The 12,795-nt window shown below is 39.3% G+C and overlaps 2 protein-coding genes across 5 annotated transcripts; one reads left to right on the plus strand and one right to left on the minus strand.

Annotated features, from left to right (window-relative positions):
- The first annotated feature begins 3,254 nt into the window (after positions 1 to 3,254).
- On the plus strand, positions 3,255 to 12,391 carry LOC129347259 (thioredoxin domain-containing protein 15-like). Of its 4 annotated transcripts, none has more exons than XM_055016977.1 (6): positions 3,255 to 3,410; positions 8,755 to 9,074; positions 9,569 to 9,715; positions 10,511 to 10,674; positions 11,795 to 11,925; positions 12,007 to 12,391. In XM_055016977.1, exons 1-6 carry the CDS (start codon positions 3,353 to 3,355, stop codon positions 12,159 to 12,161), a joined length of 975 nt encoding a protein of 324 aa, XP_054872952.1. In that variant the 5' UTR covers positions 3,255 to 3,352; the 3' UTR covers positions 12,162 to 12,391. The 4 variants fall into 4 exon arrangements, with proteins under 4 accessions (XP_054872952.1, XP_054872954.1, XP_054872951.1 ...); XM_055016979.1 differs by lacking the exon at positions 3,255 to 3,410 and adding an exon at positions 5,648 to 5,784 and having other exon boundaries at positions 12,007 to 12,390; XM_055016976.1 differs by lacking the exon at positions 3,255 to 3,410 and adding an exon at positions 6,761 to 6,961 and having other exon boundaries at positions 12,007 to 12,389.
- LOC111569183 (E3 ubiquitin/ISG15 ligase TRIM25-like) lies at positions 3,861 to 5,985 on the minus strand. Its single transcript, XM_023271186.3, has one exon. The coding sequence runs from the start codon at positions 5,771 to 5,773 to the stop codon at positions 4,478 to 4,480; it is 1,296 nt and encodes a 431-aa protein (XP_023126954.2). The 5' UTR covers positions 5,774 to 5,985; the 3' UTR covers positions 3,861 to 4,477.
- Positions 12,392 to 12,795: the final 404 nt, after the last annotated feature.

Raw genomic sequence — 12,795 nt, forward strand, 5'->3', positions numbered from 1 at the left:
AAACCAGCACTGGGGGAATGGATACGCTATCTCACCGAAGTCTGAATGAAAGTGGTATGATGCAAATTCGCGACGATAGACGTCAAGGGGTTAAACTGTTTTTTATGAAACTTCCATTGCATTTTTCCACAGTTAATGGACAACCCCAACACTCTACACTCTCCCCAATGTTTTTTTTACCTTAATAATATATTTATATGAGTGAAATAAGCAGTCAGCAGTATGAGGGAGCATTTCTACCAGTTTTAATGCATCCTAGTACAGTAGATGAAACTGGGAACGTAATAGATCTGCATACTGTCAAGGAAGCAACAATGTGAAGTTCTATTTCAGCCTTTTAAAAGCAGGTAGAGATTTATATCTAAATATGTAAGTTTATACACAGAGATGAGTTTTTAGGGGTTAAATAACTGATCGGAGAGAGTATGGTTGCCGAGCTTACACAGACTTCAGTTTATCTTCGTTAACTTACTTCAACCACCCTAATTATTATATGAAAATCTTCAGCATTGATATTTGGCATTCAGGCTTTAACTTCGTCGCTCCCCACAAAAGAAACGGCAAACTCTGCACAGCATGGATTTGGGAAGCGATGATAGTAGCTTCCCCGCCTGGAGGAACACAGACTCATGTGGTGCTTCTGAAAGCTGTCACTAGAGAGAAACGGCAGAATCAAGCTGAATGTTTGGAGTGTCGAAAAATTGTCATCATTCTGTTGTATAATGAACATTACGGCATTACAGGGACCAGTGGAGGGACTTTACTCTTTGGTCTCATTTTGAAAATGTCTCAAAAATACATCATTATCTACACAGGCTCAGCTTCAGTGAGCTGCATTGCTGAATATATCGAGTGTATTTGAATATCATGAGGAGACAAAGGAATAAGAAATGGGGTGGCTTTACATATCAACTTCCACTTACTCTTTGGTGATGCTGAAAGCTCTTTTTCAGTCTGAAGTGAACCTCAGCAAGTGCAGCTGTCATGAAATCTTTATCGTATGCATAAACCAGTGTGAACACAGAGTATGAAACAAGCAATCCTAATTAACACAAATAAAGGGTAATACCTTGAGGATCACCGTGAAAGCTTGAATAAATTTGACAAGATTTACACACCGAAAATCAATCTCTGCTTCCCTGCTTGATGAGTGTGCTGAACCTTTTAAACTAACATCTTAAATAAATGGAGATCATGTTCCCAACATAGTAGACGGAGTTGACGTGAGGTGAGCTATCTGTCATAGAAAAGTGTAATTCTCCATTCATATTTAATGTCCATGAGTCAGGCTTTACTTTAGACATTAACAGACTTGTAATATTCAGTATTCAGTAGATGACTTGAGTAGAAGATGATATTATCTTTTTAATTACATTTTCACCTCAGGCTCTCATTATACCTCAAGTGCTGTACATAATGAGCCAACATCTTAAATAAGTAAAGGTGATACTGCTATTGATTAGAAAGTGAAGACCTGAGGCAAGCTATCATTCATAGAAAATGTACTTCTGAGTTCATGTTTAATGTGCATGCCAGTTGGTCTCTTATAGGCTCATTACTCAATATCCTCAAATAACTTAAATAGAAAGGAGTCCTATTCATTACGCTTTAACTGAGTCTGTGCACAAATGGCTCCACTTAATAAAGCCCGAGTATAATGACTTTGCTGCATGTGTCCTTGGTGGTGGTGGTTTGTCCGCGGTAATGAAAAGGTCAGCAATGCAGTCGTGTCTCTTTGTGTTAACCTTGCAAGCTCAAAAGGTTAATATAGATATCCTGACATGAATAGTACATTATTTACCCATTACATGTGCACAGCAACTGCATTATTATCTGACTCATCGCAGCCAGCCAGAGTTCTAATGAACTCTGGTAAAAGGCGTCCTTGTTTCCAATCACATATTATTCAGGGATTGGCTATTTAGCTCCTAGCCAGAGGCCTTTAAAATTAGGAGGCCATGAAGAGGCTCTGCAAAGCCAACCTTTACAGCCTTGTATCAACAGGTGAGCCAGAAGTGATTATGAATGATTTATTGATTGTGAGGGGCAGGAAGGAGCAGAGCTATAAACTCTGGTGTTAATAGCGAACCTTAAGGCTACTTAGGAAATTAGGCTGCCTGTAAGGGCAACAATTAAGCTACTTGTCTTTGCTCTGCAATCAGACCAGAGAATACTGAACATATACAGTCAATTCTACCTACAGGTGCAAATAATGTCACCTGAACCTGATGTGTCATTTTTGTTTATAATTAGAAAGTAGCTTATTAGGAATTGTTTAACCTATATGTGAAGGTTCCACATGGTGAAAATCCATTTTTGCTGTTTTTTGAGGCTGCTATAATGTGGAATGTGACATTTATTTCTATAAGCCCCCAGTCAGTTAGATAGCTTCCCAATTTTACAAGCTAGTCAGAATTTTACTGCTTCATTGCAACTGTGGAGTCAACGGTTAGCTAACTCGCTGCCCGTTCAGAATGAGCAGCTTCCTCACAGTCAAGCAGATTTGTTGAGATAATTCTGCTCACTCTGAAATGTCTCAGCCACAAGGAAAGCTCACCACATGTTCTGCTGACGGCTGCAAGAGCAAACACAAGAGTCTTCATGCACTCCAAGCATCTGAGGAACTGAAGACCCATCGGATTACTTTCAGTTTTGATGACAATGTCATCTCAACAATAGTAAAACCTTTACCCAGCATGTTAAAGTGGCTAACGTCACCATTAGTTACGATATATAGCTCACAGGTCAGAACTCCGTGGAAACACTGAGGAACAATCAGAGATGGCTGAACATAAGAAACAAGGACTGGGAAGGTTTCTGTGTTTGCATGTTGCCTGCTGTGCCTCAGTGAAACCAAACTCATCTGTTTACTTCTCTCCTACTCTCTGTGCTCACACATTCTGTATTTTAACGCTGGAACATTCCCAGTAAAGCTGTTAAAATATTTTACTTTTATGTTTTTGTTGTCAGACAACAGAACAAGCATGAAAGAGTGACTAAAATGCGCACTAATTCTGCCTTGCGATCAACTGTTTTACTGATCAGTCACAGATGCAGAGAGAGTTTTCTTCCTGAAGTGGGTGGGGATACTGAAACGGCCCATTTAGAACAGGTCTAAAACCACGTTATACAGTCATTGTCAAGTCAAACTGGGAGAAGCTGAAACCTCATAGAAAGAAGAAGCTGAAGTCTGATAGAAAGAAGAAGCATTCACACAGGTGCTACACTCAGCTGGGGCGGAACCAATCTGCGGCTGCAGGTTTGCTACCTGCAGCATAAAAAGGGACACACGCAGCGCTGACAAGGAACGGAGAATGAATGAGCTCGCTCAAACAAAGTGGCTGTGAGCGTGATGATCTGCGGCAAACTGTGCAGGACTGCTTCATCTACAGAAATCTGGGTAGCAGCCGGTAAGAGCAGAATCATGGAAGATCTGGGAGACTGTTTAACCTGCAGATGTGAGCCGCTGCAGAACGTGTTAGCATTAGCCACGGAGATCGGCGTCAGCCACAGTTAGTGATGGCTGATCGAGGCTTTGTTGAAGCTTCGACACTTCATTCAAAACATGGTTCATTACTCGAGGCCTCAATGACACACAGTGCTCGAGTAGGACATCTAGTGGTCAATAAAATGAAGTGCAATCAAGTTACCTGTAAATGATTGAAATAATACAATGTAAAACTGTTTCCTGATTTTGAAAAGCAAAGATATTTGAATAAGTTCATGCATTTAAAAAATATCAAACATGTAATTGCAAGTACAAATCTAGAAGAAATTTCTGCTGGAAACTAACTTTTGACACAGTAGATTTTGTTACAGTTTAGTGCTAGTGATGACATTATTTCATTTTTTTCTAACAAGAACCTTTATTCATTAAAAAAGCAAAACAGCAACAACAAAACCAAAGCTTGCCAGTCTGTGTAATTCACAAATATAATGAAAAAAAATCAGACATTTGGCAAGTGCTGATTATTCCCTATATAATATATCTCTGCAGAAGGTACAGTGTATATATAACCTTTTTTTATAAAGCAAATCAAAAAAAATCACTCATAGATTCATATCTTAGCAGAAGAAACAATTTCAATGAATATTCATTGGGCAAAAGAAAAAAAATTAGACATCATAATCACAACTATAAAGTTTCATCCTGTTACTAGATTTAACAAATAAAATGATCAAGCACATAATCCTACAGTTCAGTTACTCCTGTCTACTAGATAGATAGATAGATAGATAGATAGATAGATAGATAGATAGATAGATAGATAGATAGATAGATAGATAGATAGATAGATAGATAGATAGATTAAACCTAGAATTCTAGAACTCGCACAACTCAACAGTGTCTCCAACATTTTGTAAAAGGTAAAAAGCACAACAGAGGCAGAGAGTTGCTTTTCTGTTCCTGTCACACCATAATACCATGTGTGTTTGATTGCTGTGTAAATTCAGGGGAATTTGGGAAGAGTTTCTTTCACTGAAAAAAAAATCTCCTAATTTTTTCATGTTGTCTGTTATGGAAAGTATTGGGAGTAAAATGGGCTGCAGCAGGTGGTCTCTGGGAGCGAATATTTCTGGTCTGTGGATTAAACCGTCTAGGGGCTTCATCTTTCACTGACATGGCCTCATCAATGTCGTCCAAAAAAAATGCATTTAGTGGAAATACATTATCTTCTGCAGCCCGTTGAACCTTCTTTTCAGGTCCTGTCAGTGTGATTTTTGGCCACTTATCACTCAGAAGAGCCTTCAGTTTGTCTCTGGCCTCTGATACAGCTGCAGTCATTTTCTCATAGTACTGCACAGTGAAGTCATGGCTGCTGGCTGTGGTTTCACTCAGATGTGACCAGGAGGAGTAACTGCTCAGAAAATGGAGGTGATCCTCTGTTGATGACAGCTTCTCCAGCTCTGTGTCCTTCCTTCTCAGCTCACTGATCTCCTGCTGCATTTTCTCCTGAACCTCTGTGACTCGACTCTCATCAGTTTTCTGCTGGGATCTGATCTTCTGCTTCACTTCAGAGCTTTTCTTCTCAATCAGACAGATCAAGTCCTTGAAGATCCTTTCACTGTCACTCACAGCTTCATCAGCAGACGCTCCAATGGCCTCCAGCCTCTGTAGCATCACTTTAACATCTTTCTCTCTGTCCTGGATTCTCTGTTGAATGTTTCTCCGGTCCACTCCGAGCTCCGTCTGCCTCTCAGCCCTCTCTGCTGCAGCTGAGACTGTGTTGTGGCCTTTATGTTCATCCATGGAGCAGAGATAACAGATGCACTGTCGATCGGTGCGGCAGAAAATCTTCATCACCTCGTCGTGGCGAGGGCAGATGTTCTCCTGGAGCTTTGAAGTGGCTTCTACCAGCTTGTGCTTCTTCAATGGAGCCACGTTGAAGTGAGGCTGGAGGTGCAGCTCGCAGTAAGAGGCCATACATGCCAGACAGGACTTGAAAGCTTTCATCTTTCTCCCAACACAGAAATCACAGGAAACGTCTGCAGGTTCAGCATAGGAATGATGAGGTGGAGCATCTGCAAGTCCTGCGTTTTTTAGCTCCTCCACCAAATCAGCAAACATGGTGTTTTTCATCAGGACAGGCTTCGGTGTGAAACTCCGCCTGCACTGAGGGCAGCTGTATGTTCTCTTGTCAACCCAGAAGTTCTTAATGCAGCTCATGCAGTAGCTGTGCCCACAGGGAATTGTCACTGGATCCTTCAGAAGATCCAGACAGACGGAACAGCTCAGTTTTTCTCGATCCATCTGAACTGCAGCCTGCGCCATTTCTCGTCTTGGTGAGTGAATGTTAAGTTTCACTTTCCACTACCAGAGAAAAGCTGTTGTCATTTCCTGGATGCTTGTTCACTGATATGCAGCGTATGGGGATAAGAGCTCTTGCATTTCATCACATGGAGTTTGCACCCATCTTTAAACTGTCAGGAAGGAGTGTTACGAAGTTGTGCTTCATTGCAGGAAAAGGTGCAGTTTAAAGCTGCAGCTTGTCTTAACCCTTTATTTATAGTCTTAGTCTTTCACATACCAAAGAATTATAACTTAATGCATTGACTCAAAACTATTCCCAGTGGAATATACTCCTGTTGCTAGTAATAGTAATGAAAACAGCAACTATTAAAATAAGCCTGACTTAAATGTCATCTTTTGTACACCAAATGCAATTTAAAGTGCTTTAAATTTCAGTTAAGAACTGAGCTTAGTCTGAAGCTAAAGACAAAATAACAATTTTAATACCTAATATTTGGCAGGAGTGTACAAACTTATAACCAGTGGCAGTAGAGCTGAACAAATTGAGGGTTGAAAGCAAATCTAAAAGAAGTCCAGACAAAATTTGCCACCGTTAGTGGATTCAAATCCAGCAGGAGGAATTATTTTTCAGTACTGAGCAATACTAGTGACCACATGACTTACATATGGAGCTGCAGATATTTCATTCTATACTCTGATCACGCCAAACAACCACAGCCTTCAGAAGTTTTGAAGTGTGACATGTCTTACAGGACAGGATATTCATGTACAAACTTGTACAGATTGTAGCAAAACTTGTGGTTTCATAGCCGTAAATTTACAGCACTAGACCCAGTGGAAGTCTAGAGAGACTACTTCAGAGAGAAGGCCGGTCCTTGTTCTAAGAGGAATATAAACAGAACAGTTTGATATATAGTAAGTCATAATTTTATTTATTTATTTACTTTTTACGAGACGTATCCCTATGCCCGGAAGCTGAATTGAGCGGTGCACCGTTTATTTTCTTCCGCCGCACCTCCAAACATCGGTTCCTATGAGCCTAGTAGCATCGCTTCATGGCTGAAGATGCCGTGACAGCCGTTAATATCCGCGTCTGTCTTGTTACATATTTGATAAATATGACGGGGATTTTAAACAAATCTCGCCTGTTGTTAGTTTTATTATTTTTTGTACATTTTTCTGATGTTTTGAGGTCTGTGACAGCGCAAGGTAGGAGACGTGAGCTAAACGGTGCTAGCAAAACACTGGCAGTTGAGACTGAACGTTGATATTTAGGCTAAAAGTTGATGCTAACAAAGCTGCTGTTGAAGTTTTTCTTCCAGCATTTGGCTCTGTTCGGTACCAAACTGGCTAATATGATTATAATAACCTCGAGATAATTTTGTACTCTGTTAAACAGATATTTATAACACGTTAAAATATTGTTTCATAAGTTGGGGGTTCACTCAAATAAATAGCTCACGGTAACTGGAAGCTAGCTGAAAACAACCGTTTTACAGTATCCGTCAAAATGTCGTAGTAATATACCTGTCAGTTGCCTTTTTATTAGCTGTATTTATGTAGAAATAAGGCAAATCTACAACTAATCTTCACAGGGTTATAATATTTCAGTCTACTTTTATTTGAACAAATTTTTTAAATAATGTCGTAATCATAATAACTTTATTTGTGTTGCACATTTAAGAAGATCATTCACAAAATGCTTTGCTAGGTAGAACATAAAAATGACCAAAAAAAAAGTACAGAATGGATAGCTAATTAAAAGCTGGGGACAGTGTCACACAAGGGGGTTAAGAGAGAAGCTGAAGAGAAAATAAAAGAGAAATAGATTAAGATCAGGAGGTTGGAAAGAGGGACTACAAGCAGTGAACATTTTAAAAGGGATAAAAAGGCAGAGAGTGATAAAAGAGAACTTTACTTGAAGGCGAGTATATAAAAGTATGTTTTAAGAAGTGATTTAAAAGAAGTTACTGATTTGGCAAGCCTTACATATCAGAAAACTCCTAAATCACAAACTACAGTCTCCAGAATGACTAGACAGTTTCGTTAACACTTCTTTAAAACTGTTCAAATAAAAAAATCATCATTTTAACCTTTATGACTTCAGGATTGTATTAAACTGTGTTGGCGTTAGCTTGACCTCATGTAGCCTGACAGTCAGAATGTATTGCAGTCCATTTTTTCATTCATTTATTCAACATTTTGTTTGAATCAGTATTCAAATTGGAGTTATAAATTGTGATTCAAAGGTCTGAAGTACGTCGTCATTTAATAGAATAACTGCAAAATAAGTTCAGAAATGTTAGAAATTTCTGTAGGGTGAACAATTTGGCAAAAATATGTAACTGTGAATGTATTTTTGGTCTAAGTTTTTAAAGCCATTCTTCAGTTAGGTCTTAATGTAAAAGATGTAAAACATGATAGAGAATTGCCATGAGACACCACCTAAAACGTGGCTGTCCCATAAGGAGGACGACATCATTTTGTTAAACTGTAGACATGACTGTTGTAATTATGGGCCAAATGTGCTACAAAATGTACAAGGTGTAGTCATTAAATATTGATTAGGCTTATGTCAGTTGAACCATAGAGTGCACACCTGTATTATGTATTAATACATTAGCGTTGTGTACATTCATCAGTGGTCAAGAATAAACAGCCCATAAGTTTCAATCTGCTCCAATTAGATACAATCTTATTGCACTTTTTTCATTATTTATTAACTGCATTTTATTACTTGTTTTGTTTCAAACTGAAGTTCTGATTTGAAATAAAATAAATCTTCATGCTTACTTTCAGGTCACTGAGTGATTTTGGTGGGAGGTAAATGTCTGTTTATGTCAAAGAAAGGAGAGATTCTCTTCAGACAAACAGCCAAAAAGCTTATCTTCTGTGCAGTGAATTACACTTGACTTATAAAAGACAAATGGGGAAGGGCAGCCATGAGAGAAATTTCTTTTCTACTGAGCTTAACGTCAATTGTTGTTGATTTTCTTTCCCAGAGAATGACGAGTCACTGGAGCTCATGCTGTCGGAGGATACAGCGTCCGACTCAGAGAACAGCCCCAAGTTTGTGGAGTCAGAAGACCTGGACTCTCTGCCGAAGAGGCAGTTCAAGACAGCTGAGATCGCAGATGCTGTGATGGGGACTGAAACCCCCATCGACCCATCTGACATCGAGTCACTGTTCCCCAAGAATGTGAAAGACTTCAAGTCAGGCTTCTCTCCGCCCTGTGATGAGAACAGTGCTCAGTGCGGTTCACCTGCTCTGGATGCAAACGGAGCATCGCTAGAAGAGAAGGGCTCAGAATCACCACAGCAGGTTAGTATCTAGAAGCACAACAAACAGAAGAGTTGTTGTGAAATTGCAAAGTAAAGGGTAGAGTGGGATTTGAACAGAAACATATCTTCTATTCAACATTCACTGTAGGAATTCATTATTTTCCATCTATCTATCTAGTTCTATCGAGTTAGTGTTTAGGCTGCACAGTGGATTGGTGGTTAGCACTTTGGCCTTGCAGCTAGAAGATCCCCGGTTTGTGTCCCGGCTTTCCCAGGATCTTTCTGCATGGAGTTTGCATGTTCTCCCTATGCATGCGTGGCTTTTCTCCAGGTTCTCTGGCTTCCTCCCACAGTCCAAAAACATGCTGGGGTTAATTGGTGATTCTAAATTGTCCGTAGGTGTGAATGTGATTGTCTGTCTCTAAATGGAGGCCTGTGATGGACTGTTACATGTCCAGGTCAGTAGAGAAAGTAAATTAGATCACATAAATTACATTGTTAGAAGCTGACTACTCCTCGGTTGTTTACCTGCAGGTCACTCTCGACATAGTGCGTGCCGACGTCACGGCAACTGAGGAGCAGAACACCACCGAGGCCGCCAAGACGTACAAAGTGAACTGTGATAAGAGGAACATCACAGGAATGGACAACTTCACCGTTCAGGTCCTCAACGCTTCCCAGGTACTCATGCTGTCCTCTGGCTCTCACTTTTAACATTCTGAATGCTGTTTTTACACATTTTAGAAACATACCAGTGGTGTCCTGTTCATTCATATATGGTATATTCACACACTAGTATGTATTAAACTTGAAATAAATAAATAAAATTATATGAAATAAATATTGCCTGTTTAAATAAATAAAAAGAGACACACATAAATAAACTAATGGCAAGAACACACTTCCAGTGGAGAACAAGCTGGTAGGAACCATTCTTCATCATTTACGAAACTTTGCATAATTTCATTTGGTTTACAAGTATGATCATAAAATAGTACATTGTTGTTAAAATACAGTAAATCTTCAGCTTAGCTAATGTGGAGCTAACAAATTATGATGTCAGTGAGTAATTTTGTTTCCATTTTACGTGTAATGTAAGGTAAATGAGACACTTAGATAGGGTGTGCATTATTTAGAAAAGTGACTATTTTACTCGTACAATAGTGTGCTATGTGCAGGTGTGTGCAGTATTTAAAATATTTTTTCAGTTTTTAATTTATTTTTAAAAATTATTTAATTCTAAGACTTTCCACCTAAAGCTACTGCCTTCTGCCCAACTCCTAATGCATAAAGAACAAATGGAACTGCTAAACCCAACTGTCAAACTAAACTTTCAAATAAACGTTGTTGAGTGGAATCCAGTTAAAACTCTCTTAATGTGGGGAAGCTGCACAGACTTTTAGGACCTGCCTTGAAATGAACCATTCAGCTTTAAGTTACTAAACCCATCCCTCACTCTTTCCTCACCTCTGTCAGGACCTGATGGAGTTCCTCAACGCTAACGGCACAGAGTGCTCCGTGGTGCTCTTCTTCACCTCCTGGTGCCAGTTCTCAGCCAGCCTGGCCCCTCACTTCAACGCCCTGCCGCGGGTCTTTCCCAGCATGCATTTCTTGGCACTGGATGCCTCGCAGCACAGCAGGTGAATGGTTGCGTTTTTCTGCTTTTAAAATGTGAACGGGATTTCTGATTTTAATGAACCTTTGTCGTCTGTGGCTCAGTCAACCTTAGCCTGTATCTGGAAACAGAAATTTAAGTCATGTGTTTATAAACTAGTTAACTTGATAATTAGTCTAGGAATCCATCGATAAGGTTCTTCTGTGTAGAAAAAACTGAAAATATGTGTCTAATATTGTACAGGTAAAGGTTTCTTAGTGCTTTTTGTGCTTTTCTGATCTGACTTAGGGCAAATTTATGGAAACCAAAATCTGTCCAAAGGTTTCTAACCTCATTTTGCAGCAAGAAGCTAGTTTTTCCTTTTTCAGTGTGTTTCATTTTTAAAGGCCTGCCAAGAGATGAAAATATCAAATTTTCACAGATTTAAAGTTCCTTCCTGGTTGGGAGCCATTGTCTTAGACAGTGCTGGCACTTTGTCCTGTGACTAAAATAGATAGTAGAACAAATGGCGACTAAACTGTTGATTAAGGTACCAGGAAGATCTAAACTTGGCTCTGCTTAAAATAATCAATTTTTCCTTTTTAGTTGACACTGCAACAGATATTTTGATTTTATTTGTATGTAAAAAATCCAAACACAGATCAACATAGAACACTGCCAACAGTAGCCTCAAAAAATTCAACACAAGTTGAGAAGTTTTCAACCAGAATTGAACATCATGTTGTTTATTACTCCACCAAGGAACCTGGCGGAGTTATGTGACAACTGGCGTACATTTGCCCTTCTGTGAATCTGTCTGTTAGCAGCATTACTCAAAAACAGACTAATGGGTTTGGATGGAATTTTCAGGGAAGGTCAGAAATGACACAAGGACCAAGTGATTAGATTTTGGCAGTGATGCGGCTTATAGTCTGGATCCACAGATTATTAAAGATTTCCGTATCATTGTGAGATAGCGACACGGCGTCACTGTAACTATGACAACAAGTGAACACTAGTGAACAGCCTTGGAGGAGGACTGCGCTCTCTGAGTGCCTTTCTTGTTTATTTTGTTGTAGTTGTTGTTTTGATTACTCTGTGTTAGTCCAGACCAGAGACTCAGGTGAATTCATTCTTGTCTCGTGTCCGTCTCCGTCCTCTACCAGCCTCTCCACGAGGTTCGGGACAGTGGCGGTGCCCAACATCCTGCTGTTCCAGGGAGCCAAACCCATGGCTCGCTTCAACCACACCGACAGAACACTGGAGACGCTCACCTCCTTCATCACTAACCAGACAGGTACAAATGCAGTGCAGACAGTCCAAAATAACGCAGTTCTAATTCACTCATAAATATATTTGTTCTCTTGCATTCATACAGATTTCAGATTTCTCCTGGCAGTGCTCCTTCTCAGGGAACACTCCCTCATTACTGACTTAGATTTAATTGGTCATTTAGTGTTTGCAGATCACCTTGTGAGTTTCCAGACATTCATCTGTGGACTGTCTTTGCTTCTGTTGCTGAAATACTTCTAGTGTTTTGTGCTCCTGTCACATTTTTATTCACTGTGGGCTCATTTTTCACTCCAGTATAAAATCCTGCACCTCTATGGAAAAAACACAACCATGGCTAGATCTAGAGGAAACTCAAAAATGTCTTTTGTGCAGTCTAACAAAGTTAAAATGCCATAAATCGTTAAAAGAGAAAAAAGTTTCTGTGACTACTAATTTTACAAAGGAAAAAAAAAGCTGCGATCAACATATGTTACATTTTTCTTTTTTTTTTTTTTTTTTTTTTTTTTTTCTAAGTGCCCACAGGTGTTACCAATACTTTAAAAATACTATATACTGGGGATATTTTGCTGCTTTTATTTTTAATTTGTTTCCACACTTGGTTCCTCTTTGCTCTGTGTAAAAACAGCCTGCAGTCCCTGAATTTTTGTCAAGTGAATTTTCATCACGGCAGAATTTCTCATAGCTTCCTGGATGTGTAGATGAACCATTTGTTTGGTTTGTTTTTTGTTTTTTTGTTCTGTTTTATGGAATTTGGTTTGAGGAAATAAGACATGCACCTGTCATGGTTTTAAGCTCAAGTTTCTGACCCAACAATACATCACAGATAAGTAATTCAAGCACCATCAGAAGGAAACAGCTGTAAGGTCAATAAACA

This window comes from Amphiprion ocellaris, chromosome 14, assembly GCF_022539595.1.
Source record: "Amphiprion ocellaris isolate individual 3 ecotype Okinawa chromosome 14, ASM2253959v1, whole genome shotgun sequence".
Taxonomy (NCBI): Eukaryota; Metazoa; Chordata; class Actinopteri; family Pomacentridae; genus Amphiprion; species Amphiprion ocellaris.

Excerpts from the sequence above, each read along its gene's own strand:
- LOC111569183 (XM_023271186.3), bottom strand. The coding sequence starts at position 5,773 with ATGGCGCAGGCTGCAGTTCAGATGGATCGAGAAAAACTGAGCTGTTCC.
- LOC129347259 (XM_055016976.1), top strand. The coding sequence starts at position 6,808 with ATGGCTGAAGATGCCGTGACAGCCGTTAATATCCGCGTCTGTCTTGTT. Across the intron at positions 6,962-8,754 it reads GAGGTCTGTGACAGCGCAAG|AGAATGACGAGTCACTGGAG; the intron begins GTAGGAGACGTG and ends TTTCTTTCCCAG. Across the intron at positions 9,075-9,568 it reads GCTCAGAATCACCACAGCAG|GTCACTCTCGACATAGTGCG; the intron begins GTTAGTATCTAG and ends GTTTACCTGCAG.